The 19,420-nt window shown below is 44.8% G+C and overlaps 1 protein-coding gene and 1 long non-coding RNA gene across 3 annotated transcripts in view; one reads left to right on the top strand and one right to left on the bottom strand.

The window, feature by feature from the left end:
• CACNA2D2 (calcium voltage-gated channel auxiliary subunit alpha2delta 2) overlaps positions 1 to 19,420 on the bottom strand; it is a 193,048-nt gene that overhangs the window by 136,678 nt on the left and 36,950 nt on the right. For both annotated transcript variants that reach the window (XM_069966573.1, XM_069966575.1), the window contains exon 2: positions 16,891 to 16,972. In XM_069966573.1, the coding sequence (XP_069822674.1) occupies positions 16,891 to 16,972 (82 nt within the window). The remainder of the gene's footprint in view (positions 1 to 16,890; positions 16,973 to 19,420) is intronic.
• LOC138788565 (uncharacterized) overlaps positions 1 to 19,420 on the top strand; it is a 31,261-nt gene that overhangs the window by 5,572 nt on the left and 6,269 nt on the right. The window lies entirely within an intron of this gene.

Here is a 19,420-nt window from a genome sequence, read left to right as displayed (position 1 = left end):
GTGGGAGGAGGATGGGGGACATTTCCTGTAATCCCTGTGCAAAATGATAATAATCAACCCTTAAATCCATAAAATCCTACTTTTAAAATAACTCCTGTGCTTTATTCACTGCTTAGAGTGCTCACTACTGCTCAGTACTGCTCTGTAATGTCCTCCATGCTATTGCTGCTTCTGAGGGTGTGCTACAAAGCTATGGCAGAGAATGCCCCCTCTTCTGTGTGCATGCAGTATATAGGAGCCATCACATAGATTAGGCTCCACCCAGCAACCCAGAAAATTAAAAGATTAAAGTTATATAATGGCCAGAAATAGGACTTTTCCTTATGAACACATAAAACAGCTTACTCTGAAAAGCTACTTAAACAATAGGTAGGGGGCAAATGGATATTTAGTTTAAGAAAAAAAAAATATTTAGAATCATCTCCAAGAGTTTAGATGCAAAAGTACCATTTTACTTTACTGATGTTCTAAGAGTTATTTTTGGCTGCCATTTTGAATGATCAGATAAGATCATACAATCATTGTAGTGATCACTAGAGTTGAGTGAGCATGCTATGTCCATGTTTGTATCCATGTTTTCCAGGACTACCTTGGGCTTATCCCGCTAATCAAATGCCGCACACTTGGGTTCGGATGACCCCAAGCATGCTCAAAGGCTTCTCAACTCCTGTGGTGCAATTTTTGAGAAAATTATGTCAAATAATGATGACAACTGGAAAAGAAGCAAAACATAAGGGTAAGAAGAGATCAGCCAGTGGTGGGCACTGCTCAGCAAGAGCATGGTACTTCCCACCTGTTACACAGCAATGAAACCTACCCAGAGGCATCATGGAGCTGAACCTTGAGGCCATGGACCAGGCCTCAGGGGCAGTTTGGAGGCAGCTTGCACCAGAATACGGCACATTATGGCGTTCTTATCTGCTGCGTTCTTGCTCTAGTTTATAGCCTAATTATCATGATGAGTTCTGGGAAGCTGGGAGCCTCATAAAAAAAAAGAAAAATTGGAGCGCGTTGTCCGGCCCATTAGATGGTCAGGCCTGAACAGACATACCTCACAATGGCTATAAGAAAGCAGAGGGATCTATAGGATGGGCGCATTGGTCGGCCTCATGAAGCTCTCCTATCTAGAGTCATGAACGACGAATTTCACATACTGCAACTAACGAAAAACTAAATTTAAGAGCCACATAACTTTTCTGTACGTGACAACTGTTCCTCACTTTATCATCAGTGACGGGAAGACATTGCTTGGTGTCATTCTTTAGCGGAGCACAGTCAATTGCTAGGGTGTCTGTCACCCTGACTCCCTGCCCGCGGGAAATAACAAGCAGTTTTTTTCCTTCTCTTCCCCGAGCTCCAGCGATGAAGTGGTCGCTGGGATTTTGCACGCCTCGCACTTATCTAAGATCTGCTATTTCTGGGCCCTAAATTAGTAGCTGCTGGATAAATTTAGCTGCCCACCTGCAAGTCACGTGAGAGGAAGGAGCGGGGGGCAGGCCCACACATCACCCAGACGTACACCAGCAGCTCTGCGCCATGCTGAGTTCCGATGATCAGGAACTGATCTGCACCTTCACGCTGCCATGTGCACAGGCAGACTGAATAGGGCAGTGAGCTGCATTGCTGATGACATGGGTCAAACACATAGGATGGGGGCACACAGTCTATTTGGCTTCTTTGCCCGATCACCTTCTCCAACCCCAATTACTACTTCATTGTCCATTTATTCCGTCTCATTTCACTTTCATACTGCGACAATTACTGCATTGAGAGTAGATAACTAAAGAAATCAGTGCCCATGACCCATCCCTGACCAAAAGATCTCCCCCTCTGAACCTGGACACAGCAGGTGGCAAATACAGATCCAAAACCCTCATCATCATCACCAGGGACTGCTGACAACATGAGCGGCCGCACAAGGAAACTAGTCTATAGACACTAGAATAAACTTTCATTTGTTTCTTTTTTTATTATATTTGAAGATGTCTGCTTGTTGCCAGTGAATGGAAACATTACAGATCCAATACTCACAGCAGGAATTTGTTACAATGGTTTCAGCCCAGACAATGCTCAGTGAACTAAACAACCTCAGAGGTTTTTTCTTACACTGATACATAATATTAAGGGTGCCTTCACACGTACCGTTTCGCTGTGTATTCTCACTGCGTGTTTGGTGCGATTTTTACAGGCGAGTTTTGATTTTCATATGATTTACACAGGCGAGTTCATCACCACAAAAAACTACTTTCATGCGAGTTTGATGCGAGTTTTGGGCAAGAAATAAGCAGCGATACGGTACGTGTGAAGGCACCCTAAATAGAAGAACTACAAAATGTGTATTGTCTCCAGCTTCCCGACTCCTCCCTCTCTTCGTAGACAACGCATCATCCTATGATGTCATAGGAGGCTTGACTGAATCTTGTCTCTGATTTGTAGCCTAACCCTCTGAGTGATGTCATCATCTCCCTGTCATATACACAGATTCATATATACTGGGACATTTAGGGATCACATGCTGTGATTACAGCATGCTGCAGCCTTATGATGAATGAGGCTACTGAAAGAGCAGAAAAGGAGTGAACACGGCAGGTGCTGCAACCTCACTCATTGTGCGCTATAGCAAGAGATATGCAGAAATATACCATTACATGGACCTGCTTGACTACATTGCATTCTATTTATTTCTAGTGTTAGGCTGGCTTCACACTGCATTTTTGCAGTGTGTTTTCTGAAAAATTGATCTACTTGTTTGAGTCTGTTTTGACCCGTTTTTCATTGACTTCCATTATAAGAAAAAAAAACACATTAGTTTTTTTAGCGTACCCAAGAATGTGGTTTATCATATCTTTGTGTATGCACAAAAAAAACTGATGCGTTTTGATCCGTTTTTTTTAATGGAAGTGAATAGAAAAATGGATCAAACCGGATGCACACAAATAAATCAGGTTTTTTTGCAAAAGGATAAAGGATAAAAAAAACTCACTGCAAAAAAGTGCCAGCCTAAGTGTCACTTTAGGAGATTTATTATCATCCTTATAATTGATCCAGATATAAGGCCTCAATATCAGCCATATTTAGAGATGAGCGCAACTCAAGCATGCTCGGGTCCATCCGAACCTGATTACCGGTGGCTGCAGAAGTTGGATGCAGCCCTAGGGAGTCCTGGAAAACATGGATACAGCCAGTAGCTATATCTAGGTTGTCCAGGCAACGTGGGGCTGCATCCACGTTCTGCAGCCACCGGTAATCAAATGCCACACACTCGAGTTCAGACTGATCCGGTGTAGCTCAGATCCACTGAAGTGAATGGACAGAAGGGTCCTATTACACAGCTCGATCATAAACTGTAAAAGAGCGCTAGATTGGCACTCATTTACTGAGCAATTACACGGGTCAACTAGCGGGCAGCCCTTGCCTTTAGTGTAAAATAGTTAAGTAGTAACTTGGAGCTTACCAAGTCCCCTTCCCTAGTCTCTGCCTTCTGTTCTGGTCTTTACACTGACAGTCCGCCGGCCGCTCAGCCTGACACTGGCTGCAGCCTGTCTCGGCCAGTGATTGGCTGAGTGGACGCGGCCTGTCTCAGCCGATGATTGGCTGAGTGGCCACAGCCTGTCAGTGCAAAGGCGGGAACAGAAGGCAGCAGAATGCAAAGCTTCAGAGACCAGGGAAGAACCCTAAGGACACGGGAAAGGTCTGAGGACACCAGAGAACATGGTAAGGTAAGTTAATAGTTTATTATTTTATACTACAATCATCAGCCATCGACCTCACATTGCTATTACATGTAGCTCGTTTCATCGGCTGATCGTTCTCTCTATTACACAGAGCGATAATCGTCCAGAGTCGGACGATTATCGCTCTGTGTCATAGGGCCCTTAGTCCTAATACCACAGACAACCTGGAGATAGGTGTGGTACTGTTTTTGCAAGTACGTAGCTGTGCTTTTTCTAACCCTGGATAGCTACTTTAACCCCATAACTGGGGCTGGCATCATGGTTAGATGTGATGAGATACAGTACGCAACAAAACTCCATTATCTCACCAAACACCACAATCTGTCCAAGAGGTGAAGATTATCAGCCAATCACAGCGGGCAGCGACTGATTAATGGTGTGTCCGCTCAGAACCGCAGCGTTACACGAGAAAACTGCCAACATCTGGACAGTTTACACACACACACACAGCCCTGCAACATGACAGAGGGAACAAACACCGAGCACTGCAACCGTGAGGTGGACGCTAACCGGAGGCATAAAGACAGACACAGTGTGACAAACAGCATAATGCACACTCCACACAAGAAGCAAACATATTATAATCTACAAGGAGGAACAACAAAACAATAATGGAAAGAAGAATGAATAATCCCTTCATGAGTCCACATCCTCTATTACCCGTGGGGGACAGGAGTAGAGTAGTTATATTCTTCTACATAGGAGACAGTATTAGGATACACTCACACAGCAAATAAAAAATATAAAAAAATACTGGAAATTCCATCAAAATCAGCTCTATATCTGCCAAACGAATTGATTTTAATGGCAATTCAAAGAACTGTGCAGAAGTGATATGTGGTCGAAGTCATGTCCTAACAGCCTATACATTCAGAAAAAAATAACAGAGTCACAATTAGACTCAGTCCCGTCCATTAAAGTCATGAAGGAAGCATTACAGTAGTTATATTCTTGTACATAGGGGGGAGAATCATAGTAGTTACAGTGGTTTGCAATAAATTTGAATATCAACAAAAACATTTTTTCCAGTATTTCAATTCAAAAAGTGACCTCATATATTCTATAGAGTCATTACATACAAAGTGAACTTTTTCTAGCGTTTATTTCTGTTAAGGTTAATGATTATGGATTACAGCCAAGAAAAACCCAAAAGTCAGTATTTCAGAAAATTAGAATAATTAACCCAAAACACCTGCAGTGGCTTCCAAAGTGTTATAAAAGGTCTCTTATGCTACGTTTACACGAAACGATAATTGGCCTGATCGTACGTTTTTTTTTCATAACGATCAGCGTTTAGACGGTACGATATGTTGTACGGAAAAATCCTTTTGCGATCGTTTTGCAATCGCGCGCCCGCAGCCCGGCTCCCCGCTCGCAGCCCTGCCCCCCGCTCATCCGCAGCCCGGCCCCACAGTCAACCGTAGCCCCCTGCGCTGGCCCGATCGCCACCCCTGCCGCTCCGATCGCCACCCCCGCTCCGATCGCACACCCACCACCCGCCGCCACCGCTCCGATCGCCCCTGCTGCCCCGGCCAATCAGCACTGAAGAGGGGAGCCGGGGATTTTGAAGACCTGCTACGCGGAGCAGGTAACGTATGCTCGTGGCAGGGGCGTCGATCGGAGCGGCGGCATAGGCGGTGGGGGGGGGGGGGGCGGGGGTGTTGTCAGGGGGGAGGCAATCGGAGCGGCGGTGGCGATCAGAACGGCGACGAGGGTGGCGTTCGGGGTGGCGATCAGAGCGGCGGGGGCGGGGGGTTGCTTGGTGATCAGGGCGACGGGGGTGGCGATCGAGCCGGCGCAGGGGGCTGCGGGCTGCAGGACTTTTGCGCGACGACTGTTTACACGGAACGATCAGCGAATTTTTTGGGAACGACGATTTAAGAACAAGTTAAAAGATCTAAATGAACGATTTCTCGCTCGTCGTTCGATCGTTCGCTGCGTTTACATGTACGATTATCGTTCGAATTCGATCGTTATTGTGCAAAGTCGCACGATAATCGTTTCGTGTAAACGCAGCATTAGGCTGCGTTCACACTACGTATATTTCAGTCAGTATATGTATATTTTAGTCAGTATATTTCAATCAGTATTGCAACCAAAACCAGGAGTGGATTAAAAACACAGAAAGGCTCTGTTCACACAATGTTGTAATTAAGTGGATGGCCGCCATTTAATGGGAAATATTTGCTGTTATTTTAGAACAACGGCTGTTATATTGAAATAATGGCCGTTATTTACTGTTACATGGCGGCCATCCACTCAATTTCAACATTGTGTGAACAGAGCCTTTCTGTGTTTTTAATCCACTCCTGGTTTTGGTTGCAATACTGACTGAAATATACGTAGTGTGAACACAGCTTTAGGGTGTGTTTACACAGAAAGATTTATCTGACAGATTTTGGAAACCAAAGCCAGGAATGGTTTCACAAACCGGATAGATCCCAGTCTTTCCTTTATGACCTGATCCCTGTTTATAGTCTGCTTCTGGTTTTGGCTTTAAAGATCTGTCAGGTAAATCTGTCTGTGTAAACGCACCATTAGGCTATGTTCACACTTCGTATAGAGATCGGCCGGTCACGGAACGGCCGGTCTCTGCCCGGATCATCCCGGCCGGTACTTGAGTACCGGACAGATGATCTTTCAGCCGCAGGGTTCTGATGCAGGCGCATCAGCACGCGCCGGCATCAGAACCTCCCATAGCCCACAGTGAAGCAAGCGGCCGGAGCCGCTCGCTTCACTGTGTGAACTGACAGGTCTTTCTGCGGCCGGAATTCACTGAATTTCGGACGCAGAAAACTGACATGTCAGTTGTTTGCGGCGGTGTATGGGATCCCGGCCAGAGCGTGTATGATGTGTGTACGCTCCAGCCGGGATCCCATAGCTTAATACGCTGTGTTCCGCTGCACTAAAACTACGGCCGTTGTTGCCATCGGCAACAACGGCCGTAGTTTTAGGTAGTGTGAGCATAGCCTAAGTCTGGTTCAGTATGCAACACTATCAAAGGGAAGACTTCTGACTTGACAGATGTCCAGAAGGCAGTCATTCACACACTCCACAAGGAGGGTAAGCCACAAAAGTTCATTGCTAAAGAAGCTGGCTGTTCTCAGAGTGCTGTATTAAAGCATATTAATGAAAAGTTGAGTGGAAGGAAAAAGTGTGGTAGAAAAAGGTGCACAAGCAACCGGGAGAACCCCAGTCTTAACAGGATTGTATTGAAAATGCCATTCAAAATTTTGGGAGAGATTCACAAAGAGTGGACTGCTGCTGAAGTCAGTGCTTCAAAAGCCACCACATACAGACGTCTGCAGGACATGGGCTACAAGTGTTGCATTCCATGTGTCAAGCCACTCCTGACCAATAAACAATGCCAGAAGAGTCTTGGGCCAAGAAAAAGTAGAATTGGACTGTTGATCAGTGGTACAAGGTGCTGATTTCAGATTAAGGGTACAAACCCACACACTGTATACGCAGCAGATACGCAACAAAAACGCAGCAGATTTGATGGTACAGATTTGATGCAGTGTTCAGTTATTTAGATCTAATCTGCTGCATATTTGCTGCGTATCGAAATTCGAATTTTGCATTTCATTTGGAAATCAAAGTCCCAGTGTCTGGAGGAAGAGTGGAGAGGCTGTACACAATCCAAGCAGCTTGAGGTCTAGTGTGAAGTTTCCACAATCAGTGATGGTTTGGGGAGCCATGTCATCTGCTGGGGTAGGTTCACTGTGTTTCATCAACACCAAAGTCAACTCTGCCGTCTAGCAGAAAATTTTAGAGCACTTCATGCTTTGCTGTGCTGAAAAGATTTTTGGAAATGGAATTTTCATCTTCCAGCAGGATTTAGCACCTGTCAACACTGCCAAAAGTACCAATACCAGGTTTACTAACCACAGCATCACTGTGCTTGATTGTGCAGCAAACTCGCCAGACCTTAACCCCATAGAGAATTTATGGGGTATTGTCAAGAGGAAGATGAAAGACATCAGACCCAACAATGCAGATGAGCTGAAGGCCGATATCAAAGCAACCTGGGCTGTAATAACACCTCTGCAGTGCCATCAGCTGATCCCCTCCATGCCACTCCGCATTGATGCCACCATTCATGGAAAAGGTGCCCAGACCAAGTATTAAGGGCATTTACTGTACAGACTTTTCATTTGATCGACATTTCTGTGTTAAAAAACATTTTTTTTGGTTGGTTTTATATAATATTAAAATTTTCTGAAATACTGACTTTTGGGTTTTTCTTGGCTGTTATCCATAATAATTAACTTTAACAGAAATAAACGTTTAAAAAAGTTCACTCTGTATGTAGGTCACTTTTTGAATTGAATTACTGAAAAAAAAAAAATTGTTGATATTCTAATTTATTGCAAACCAGTGTATATTCTTGTACATGGGGTAGTATCATGGTATATTCTTGTACATAGGAGCAGTATTATAGTAGTTATAATCTTGTACATAGGGGGCAGTATTATAGTATTTACAGTTAGGGCCAGAAATATTTAGACAGTGACACAATTTTCGCGAGTTGGGCTCTGCATGCCACCGCATTGGATTTGAAATGAAACCTCTACAACAGAATTCAAGTGCAGATTGTAACGTTTAATTTGAAGGGTTGAAAAAAAATATCTGATAGAAGATGTAGGAATTGTACACATTTCTTTACAAGCACTCCACATTTTAGGAGCTCAAAAGTAATTGGACAAATAAACATAACCCAAACAAAATATATATTTTTTTCAATATTTTGTTGCGAATCCTTTGGAGGCAATCACTGCCTTAAGTCTGGACATCACCAAACGCTGGGTTTCCTCCTTCTTAATGCTTGCATGTAGGGCTGGGCGATATGGGCAAAAAATAAAATCTCGATTTTTTAAAATTTTTTGACGATTCTCAATTTAAATCTCGATTTTTTTCCTTTTTTGCTAAATAAACAGAACATTTTCTCCCTGCAGCATCAGATACTATTTTAATATTTTAGACAACAACTGTATTGATTTCCAGTGTAACAGAGGCCCCATATAGTATAGGAAATCATGTTTGTGCCTCCATCTACGTAGGGTGTAGTAGTGGAGGTATAGTGGATAGGGGGTGTAGGAGTGGAGGTATAGTGGATAGGGGGTGTAGGAGTGGAGGTATAGTGGATAGGGGGTGTAGTAGTACAGGTATAGATGAGGGGTGACTGGGGTGACACTAAAGGGGACTGGGGGACACTAAAGGGGACTGGGGTGACACTAAAGGGGACTGGGGTGACACTGGGGGACACTAAAGGGGACTGGGGGACACTAAAGGGGACTGGGGTGACACTGGGGGACACTAAAGGGGACTGGGGTGACACTGGGGGACACTAAAGGGGACTGGGGTGACACTAAAGGGGACTGGGGTGACACTAAGGCTACGTTCACACAGAGCAAAAGGAGCGGATTACGCAAGGAAATATTTCCGCCTGAAATCAACTGACACTGAATTCCGAGCAGAATATAAGCAGAATGCAAGCAGAATCCCTGCGTATTCTGCTAGGAAAGTGTTCAGCTCGTAATCAGCTCTTGACAAATTCAGCGCGGAATACTCGAGGAATCCGCGCTGAATCCGCATGCATTCAGCGCTGAAATTCAGCGAGTATTTGGTGAGTAAACTAGACTATACCAGAACATATACTAGAATCCTCCTCCCCCCCCCTTTTCCCCATTTCCACGCTGATTCAGCGAGTAATTTCCGCTTGTATTCCGCTTGTATTCCGCGCTGAATCCGCGCTGAATCCGCGCTGAAACAGAAAATCAGAGCCCCATTGATTTGTATAGGCTTCCGCTAGCGGAAGAATGAACATGTTCATTCTTCTGGCGGAAAGCGGATTAGTTCAGTGCGGAAATTCCACTGTGTGAACTGCAGAGCAGAATTTCCATTCAACACAATGGAAATTAGCTCTGCACCTATTTTAACGGCTGAAATTTCAGCGCTGATTCAGCGCAGAAATTCAGCTGCTTTTGCTCAGTGGGAACGAGCCCTAAAGGGGACTGGGGTGACACTGGGGGACTGGGGTGACACTGGGGGACTGGAGGGACAATGGGGGACACTAAAGGGGACTGGGGGGACACTGAGGGGACTGGGGGGACACTGAGGGGACTGGGGGGACACTGAGGGGACTGGGGGGACACTGAGGGGACTGGGGGGACACTGAGGGAACACTGAGGGGATTGGGGGGGGGACACTGAGGGAACAATGAGGGGACTGGGGGGGACACACTGAAGGGGACTGGGGGGGGACACTGAAGGGGACTGGGGGTTGACACACTGAAGGGGACGGGGGGGGGGACACTGAGGGAACAATGAGGGGACGGGGGGGACACTGAAGGGGACTGGGGGGGACACTGAAGGGGACTGGGGGGGGACACTGAAGGGGACTGGGGGGGGACACTGAAGGGGACTGGGGGGGGGACACTGAGGGAACAATGAGGGGATTGGGGGGACACTGAGGGGACTGGGGGGTGACTGGTGCAGCTGGAGGTGATTGGAGCAGGAGGGCACATACATCTCCTCCTCCTCTCACCATCACACACACGCTCCCCTCCCGGCCAGATATGGAGGTCCCGGGTCTGTGGAGGAGGAGGCCGCAGGGACTACAGTAGGTGGTGATCGCATAGCTGCGGGTCACGGAGCTATACAGCGGGAACGGGGGTCTGCAGCGAGCCCCCCGTTCCCGCTGTATAGCTCCAGGACGAGCAGCGCCGCGATCACCACCTACTGTAGTCCCTGCGGCCTCCTCCTCCACAGACCCGGGACCTCCATATCTGGCCGGGAGGGGAGTGGGACGCTCAGTGGAAGGGGCGGGGGCAGATCAGCGGCGGCGCTGTCAGTGGCTGGAGGCCGCCGGCACTGCACCGCCCCTCTCCAGCCTGGCCACCCAGCATCTTCTCCCCGCTCACCCACACCGCCCCTCTACGGCTCTCCCGCCGGCCTGCACCGCAACCCCCCTTCTCTCAGCTCCTCCCCGGCACCGCAGCCCGAAATGATTTTTTGTGAAAATCGAATTTACGATTTTCACAAAAAATCAAATCGATTTCAACGTTCTGGACGATTAATCGAATTAATTCGATTAATCGCCCAGCCCTACTTGCATGTTTGTGGGTCTTTCCGTCTTAAGTCTGGATTTGAGCAAGTGAAATGCATGCTCAATTGGGTTAAGATCTGGTGATTGACTTGGCCATTGCAGAATGTTCCACTTTTTTGCACTCATGAACTCCTGGGTAGCTTTGGCTGTATGCTTGGGGTCATTGTCCATCTGTACTATGAAGCGCCGTCCGATCAACTTTGCAGCATTTGGCTGAATCTGGGCTGAAAGTATATCCTGGTACACTTCAGAATTCATCCGGCTACTCTTGTCTGCTGTTATGTCATCAATAAACACAAGTGACCCAGTGCCATTGAAAGCCATGCATGCCCATGCCATCACGTTGCCTCCACCATGTTTTACAGAGGATGTGGTGTGCCTTGGATCATGTGCCGTTCCCTTTCTTCTCCAAACTTTTTTCTTCCCATCATTCTGGTACAGGTACAGGATCTTTGTCTCATCTGTCCATAGAATACTTTTCCAGAACTGAGCTGGCTTCTTGAGGTGTTTTTCGGCAAATTTAACTCTGGCCTGTCTATTTTTGGAATTGATGAATGGTTTGCATCTAGATGTGAACCCTTTATTTACTTTCATGGAGTCTTCTCTTTACTGTTGACTTAGAGACAGATACACCTACTTCCCTGAGAGTGTTCTGGACTTCAGTTGATGTTGTGAACGGGTTCTTCTTCACCAAAGAAAGTATGCGGCGATCATCCACCACTGTTGTCTTCCGTGGACGCCCAGGCCTTTTTGAGTTCCCAAGCTCACCAGTCAATTCCTTTTTTCTCAGAATGTACCCGACTGTTGATTTTGCTACTCCAAGCATGTCTGCTATCTCTCTGATGGATTTTTTCTTTTTTTTTTCAGCCTCAGGATGTTCTGCTTCACCTCAATTGAGAGTTCCTTTGACTGCATGTTGTCTGGTCACAGCAACAGCTTCCAAGTGCAAAACCACACACCTGGAATCAACTCCAGACCTTTTAACTACTTCATTGATTACAGGTTAACGAGGGAGACACCTTCAGAGTTAGGGTCCATTTACATAGAAAGATTATCTGACAGATTATCTGCCAAAGATTTGAAGCCAAAGCCAGAAACAGACTATATACAGATATCAGGTCATAAAGGAAAGCCTGAGATTTCTTCTCTTTTCAAATCCATTCCTGGTTTTGGCTTTAAATCTTTGGCAGATAATCTGTCAGATAATCTTTCTGTGTAAATGGACCCTTAATTGCAGCCCTTAGAGTCCATTGTCCAATTACTTTTGGTCCCTTAAAAAAGAGGAGGCTATGCATTACAGAGCTATGATTCCTAAACCCTTTCTCCGATTTGGATGTGGAAACTCTCATATTGCAGTTGGGAATGTTCAGCCCATATTATATATATAATTGTATTTCTGAACATGTTTTTTGTAAACAGCTAAAATAACAAAACTTGTGTCACTATATATATACCAAATATTTCTGGCCCTAACTGTATATGATTGTACATAGAGGGCAGTATTACAGTAGTTATATTCTTGCACATAGGGGGTAGTATTATAGTAGCTTTACTTTTGTACATAGGGCAGTATTTTAGTAGTTATATTCTTGAATACAGGAGGTAGTATTGTAGTAGTTATATTATTTTGTACACAGGGCACAATATTAAATTAGTTATATTCTTGTACATTCTTATAATACTGCTTGTAAAAGAACAGTATTATAGTGGCTTTATTTTTGTATATGGGGGAAGTATTATAGTTGTTATATTTCTGTACATAGGGGGGACACTATTATCGAAGTTATATTTATATACACAAAGCACATTATTATGTTACATTCTTGTACATAGAGGGCAGTATTATAATAGTTATAAGTTTTGTAAGAAACAGTAAGCTGGCACTAACACTGTACATTTCACCGGAGTTCACCATACAACAGCTCTTGACTACTGCCCAGACTGAAGGTAACAAACGGGGTGCTCGGACCAATAGTGCAGCAGTTATGAATGAACAGTGGAAGAACAACAAAGTCCAGCACTCACTGATATCCAGCAACAGACTTAAAGAGTCACTGTCGTGAATTTTTTTTTTGCAGAAATCAATAGTCCAGGCGATTTTAAGAAACTTTGTAATTGGGTTTATTAGCCAAATCTGCCATTATCTGCATGTAAAAAGCCTTTTCCCAGGTCCCCCCCTCCTTCCTCTTTTTCATCCACTCTGAAAAATGTGAAAATTGTGACTTGTTGCAGGAGACGTCCCCTGTCTGCTCTAGGGAGAGGGGAGGGGGGAGGAGGAAGGAGGGAGTTAGCCGGCAGCAGAAAGCAGATAACAGAGGATTACAGGCACGGAGCTGGGTGACAGCTGTAATCTGAGCTCAGACAGGTCACTGGTGATGGTCAGAAGAGATATCCCGTGAGGGATTTGTAGATTAACTCTTTGTTGTCCTGTTTTGGTCTTTTCTTTAGCTCTCTCCATAGGAGAACAATGAAGACAGAGGGGAGAGCTTCAAACTGCTTTTTCATGATAAAAATGCATTTTTCGGATAATAAACCCAATTACAAAGTTTCTTAAAATCGCCTGGACTATTGATTTCTGCAAAAAAAAAAATTCACGACAGTGACACTTTAAGTTTATTCCATAGATGTAATGGTGCAAGGGCGAGAAGCTTGTTGCCCTTCAGCCCTCTGGGTGAGTGCTGGACTTCGTTGTCCTTCCACTGTTCATTATAGTAGTTATATTCTTGTACATGGGGGCAGTATTATAGCAGCTTTCTTGTTGTATAAAGAGGGCAGAATTATAGTAGTTATATTCTTGTCCATAATAATTATATTCTTTTCCATGTAGAATCCAACCACCCTAAGGTGGTTAGATAAGAAAATTAATGACAACTAGAGATGAGCGAACCGGGTTTGGGTTCGAGTCCATCCGAACCCGAACGTTCGGCATTTGATAAGCGGTGGCTGCTGAACTTGGATAAAGCTCTAAGGTTGTCTGGAAAACATGGATACAGCCAATGACTATATCCATGTTTTCCACATAGCCTTAGGGCTTTATCCAACTTCAGCAGCCACCGCTAATCAAATGCCGAAAGTTCGGGTTCGGACGGACTCGAGCATGCTTGAGGTTCGCTCATCTCTAATGACAACTGATTTGTTAGCTTCAGAGCCATTCACAATTTTTGCGGTAAATTCACAAAAATTTATAAATGAAAATGTCAGATCAGTGGTCCATAAATCATTCTAGAATTGGTTAACTGGACTGGATGGATACACGTGTTCTTCCCTGTGCAGTATTCCTGATACTTCACAAATCTGCTCCATGTGACGGTCCCCACATCTTCCAATAAAAAACATAAAATTCCAGTGTGGTGCATTGCATCTGGTCTCCCATGGACATTATATCCACACTACAGCAAGGGAGACGATTTCCTGCTTTCTCAGTCCACTAGTTTGTCTCTGGTCACCCGAAGCCATGTCACTCGCCCATCAGAGCAGAGCGCTGGCCCCGGGGACAATTCAGAACGAGTGATTTAATGCTAATAACAGGATTAGGCGGCCACCTCCTCCCCGGCCTCTGTCACCCACAAGTGTCACCTCCAGGGACAAGAAATCCAATCAAGATCCGCCGCTGTCTTGAGGAAGCTCGCAGCCCAAAGCACGGCGCAGATTGCCAAAAAAATCCGCTAGCAGCGCCGGGCGCACATTAATCACCACCCGGGGGGACAGGTCCCAGCCACATTCATTTGTCAGACGCCGCTCCACATAAGTTATTGTAGACACATTAGCATCTCATTTGCATGTCATTAGTGGAGTGTGCACCGGGTGTTTATGGGACGCCGTATACAACGCTAAGAGCACCATCAATAGCTGGAACCGGCTCTCCGAATCACAAAGCTGGAAAAGAGGAGGGGGAATATGAGGGAAGCATCTAAATTATTCCACCCTGCATGATTTAATACAGCTAAATGGCTGCATTACTCCCTGTAAGTGCTGCTATCATTTAACCTCTCCCAAAATGGCTTCTTCCAGCCACACATAATGTTCCCTGATTGCTCCACAGAACGCGGCCAGCGATGACCTCTGACTCCCCAGCTGTTGTCAGGCTATGGAGTTCAGCAGAAGCCAAAATTAGCTTCCAAGGTTCTCTATATAAGGTCTGGCTATATGGGTCCTGCATGAGTGGATCCTAAACCACAATACTAGAACTTATCATTCTTGCAGCAAACATTACCCTACATTGAAGCAACTCCATCAACATGTTCATTGTAATAATGCAGCTGCCATAACAATAACCACATCCAGCTTTCCCAAAAGGAAATCTAGGAAACCTCTTTGACTGGTGTAATAGATGCCATTCTGATTGACACTCTGCTTTCCCAGCAATCTGGGTCATGATTGCTGTACTGAGATTTGTAGTTCCCTGCAATGTTGATTCTTGGTTGTGGTGCTAAATAGATAACATGGATCTAGTGACGACGACATTTCCAAAAGCACAATATCCAGCCATCAGAAAGATAAGAAAGATGCTTCTGCTGGTGCTCACAGCAGATACAGCGAGATAGCGCCAGGCCAGCTCTTCCTGATGCAACATTAAGACGCTGCTCTTAATTAAAATAATAAACAATGTATCAGTGACAGTGTGACACTATCCGGAGGAGGCCACCGCAGGCAGGACGCACATGTATTATTCATGAGAGGCGGCCTCATTATGCAAATTCATTAAAAGCCACAACATATGTTTCTACTAGATGTGAAGAGGTGGGTGCTTCTGGGAGAAAGACAGATGAGGAGAGAGTCATTCAGCTTTCTCAGACCCCTGAATGGCAAATATGGCCACAAATGCAATGAAAACTAAACATTTAAGCTGACTGGCAAATTGCAGTGTTACGGTAGCCAACTTGGTTGCCACACAGCTTATTAAAAAAAACTGCAAAACAGCAACTTTATTGGAGCAGCTACTTTGTTACATCGATCATCTTAAAGGGGGTTGTCCATGCTAAGAAAAATATGGCAACGTTCTTTCAGAAACAATGCCACTCCCGTCCTTAGATGGGGGTGGCTTTGCAGCTCAGTTTTATTGAGGTAAATGGAGCTGAATTGTAATACCACACCCGACCTGAGAACAGTGGTGGTGCTGTTTTTGCATGAATGTAGCTGTGTTATTTGTAAACCTGGTAATCATGTACTGTGAGAAAGAAACAAAGGCGTATTTCTACCCAGGAGAGATGATGCACAGTTGCCAAAACTGAAGTACATTCTCTAAGGGTCCTTTTAGACCTAAAGATCTGTCAGCCACAGGGTCTTCAAACAAGCGCCGATCGGCAAGATTGGTGCTCATTTGCAGTGCCTTTACACAGCACAACAAATCGATCGGCTGGGCTGCATGAACAACCCTATCCTTCGTGCAGCCCTGGAAACTGACAGCACAGTTGAGCATATATCTTTGCTGTTCGTTTCCAGATCACACAGCAGTACATACTTCCCTAGTGCACTGCTGTGATCTGGCATGCTCTTTTCTGGCTCTCAGGAAATGTTGTCAGGAAATGTTGTTTTATTTTCATTTAGACACAGTGCTCTCTGCTGACATCTCTGGCTGAGACAGGAACTGTCCAGAGCAGGAGAGGTTTTCTATGGGGATTCATAGAAAACTGAGACAGAATTCCTGTCTCGGCCACAGATGTCAGCAGAGAGCACTGTGTCAGACTGAAAATAAAACAACATTTCCTGCATGACATACAGCAGCTAATAAGTATGGGAAGACTTGAGATTTTTTAATAGAAGTAAATTACAAATCTATATAACTTTCTGACATCAGTTGATTTGAAAGAAAAAGATTTCTGCTGGACAACCTCTTAAAGCCAATTCTAAATTGTCCAACAAATTACAATCTGATTGCACAAACAATGTTCAGAATCTGGAGAGAAAAGAGACCATAATGGCAGGTGACATTGGATATGAATGAGGTAAATGACCATTCAGACACACACGGAGCGAGCAGGTTTTAAACCTGACACACATCTACCAGTTAGTGGCTAAGGTAACCAGATGGATCAGCAGTACTCACCCCTTGTAACTGCTGAGCACCAGCAAAGTTCCTCATAACTTGGTGAAACTCTCGCTCCAGCCGTGTGGCCCAGTATTGCATCCTGCAAGAGAGGACATATAAGGGCAAGTCAGAAATAGAGAAGATATGAAATCTGAAGATTTTTTTTACAGTTGTATAAAGCTTCATAGGTAATAGTTTTGGAATATCTTGAGTTTCAATGTTTCCAAAATATCTAGCAGGTCTGTGTCTAAATAAACAAGGTAGAGCTGCTTGTTAATGCCCATGCTTTACTAGTCACTGACAGCAGGCAGAGATCTTGATAATATTGAATTAGAAAATTTCTAAAATAATTTTGCATTATTTACAGTGGAATAAAGGCAGCATTTAGCGTAGCCAATCAGATGACAGATATTTTTACCTAATAATCAATAAAACATAAAGCTCCTCTATCACGTAGTGACACGAGCGGCGGTGATAAATGACTGTACTGGTGCGAGCCGTAACGCGCGGCTAATAATGAAGTGCTATTAATGGTGGTAGCAGTAACCGTCATTAAACACTAAGCACAGGACCTGTCCCCCGTGCACCTTCTTTATCAATGTAAACTAGGACATCCGGCTCAATCAATAGGGTATTATCAGCGTGTATTGGCGGCATCCGCACCACAGGGCAGCGTCCCCATCGTGTCTCTATCACTCAACGAAGGGACCGTGTAATAGGGTTAACCCTTAGAATTCACCATTAAGAATACACAAGGGTACTTCAGATATTAGCGAAAGAAAAAAAATGCTGATTTTTTTTATGTAAGACTGCAAGTTCCAGCATGTCACAGCATTCAGGCCTCTGGTTCACCGCTCCATTACTGTCAGTAGACTGTGTAGACCCCCTCCCCGGTTGCCAGACATAGTGCTTTTACTCTTGATAGATATGTCTACTGCTGAACCACAACTCCCATCGTGTCCCATTCAGATCAGTAACAATATGACAGCAGCTCTGCATTTATCCTATGATCACTCGCCAGTTGTCAGACCCTCAAGCTATCACAGATATGTGATCATTTCCGGCCGAGCGGAGCAGCAGCAACAGCGTCCTTGTTAACCAGGCGTGTGCTGAGAGGCGGCGACCCTGAAAGGGTTAATGGCTCTCATGACATCATGATCTCTTTTTTAGTTAGAATAATGGCTTCCTTCACAGGCCGACAGATTGGAAATTACCTGTGAAATATATTTCCCCAGGCGCACAATCGGCAGCCATATAAATTACCCAGTTTAATGGCCTTTGGAATTTTTCTCCCACTAAATTCCTGTCAGGGTCTCTTCCCTCCTTATTGTAGAGAACTTTGGAATAAACAATGAAATGCAACTAATGCCACAAAAGCACAATCCAGTGGGAATCGGCCGAAACCGGCAGACTTGGATACACCAGCCATATGGGACAGGGGCTACTCCAGTAATGTGAGGCAATGGCTACTCCAGTAATGTGAGGCAATAGATAGACCAGTAATAAGGGGTAGGGGGTTACATTAGCGTGAGGTGATGGATACACCAATAATACGGGCTGATGGATACACCAATAATACGGGCTGATGGATACACCAATAATATGGACTGATGGATATACCCTGGGATATTCTAGTGGAAAATTTATCAGTATAGCCGCAGAAGATGGGGTGGGGGTAGAGGTCCATTAATATGGTAGCAACCAGAGTGCTAACTTAAAGGGGTTATCTGGGTAACAAAAATATTCTAAACAATCCCCCTTCGCTATTTTGCAGCCTTTCCCTGTTTTTTTTTCTCGTTCTTATCTGCTCTGGATGTCTAAAATCCTCTACTCTGGGTCCACTCTGACCACGCTCAGCTCCCTCTTCCCCCCTCCCTTTGTAGTCACAGGGATCTCCTCTCTGGGGGCTGGGTTAGCTGTCTATTGACTTGGCAACCCAACCCCCAGGAAACATAATCTTCATCATCATCATCATAATATGAAAAGTCAGTGAAAAAAACAGTCCTGTGTTTAATGTGCAACAGTAATGACAGCAGTGGGCAGGAAAGAAAGGTAAGGGGGCAGCAAATGGACCAATCAGGGAAATGCATGATGGGAAATGTAGTTTCCTATCTTAGTTATAGACTGACTTTTAGAAAAACTTGTACCTCAGGAATGGCAGCAGCTAAAAAGACAGGAGACGGCTCAAAATATTCAGGGGGACTTGGTGAGTAAGACCAACTAGCATTGAATTTTTTCACTCTTAGGTAGATAACCCCTTTAAAGCAAATGTATACAGAGACCCACAACTATCAGATATCATAGGTCAAATACTTTTGAGCCCCTCAGACAGGGCCTAGGTGTGACTGCAACCCCTACAGTAATGCCCCTGCCAGGCACAGTAACAAGTGTGTAGAACAATTTAGATTTGGAGGTCACAACATTGTTGATACTTAAAGTGTGACTATCATTTTTAAAACTGACTACCATTTTTAAACTTGTGACATGTCATAGCGACTTGTCAGAGGTGCTGATCGGTCCGGGTCTGGCTGCTGAGAACCCAGTTGAT

This window comes from Dendropsophus ebraccatus, chromosome 4, assembly GCF_027789765.1.
Source record: "Dendropsophus ebraccatus isolate aDenEbr1 chromosome 4, aDenEbr1.pat, whole genome shotgun sequence".
Taxonomy (NCBI): domain Eukaryota; kingdom Metazoa; phylum Chordata; class Amphibia; order Anura; family Hylidae; genus Dendropsophus; species Dendropsophus ebraccatus.
The sequence above is the reverse complement of the archived record's forward strand: the minus strand, read 5'-3'. Positions and strand labels throughout refer to the sequence as shown.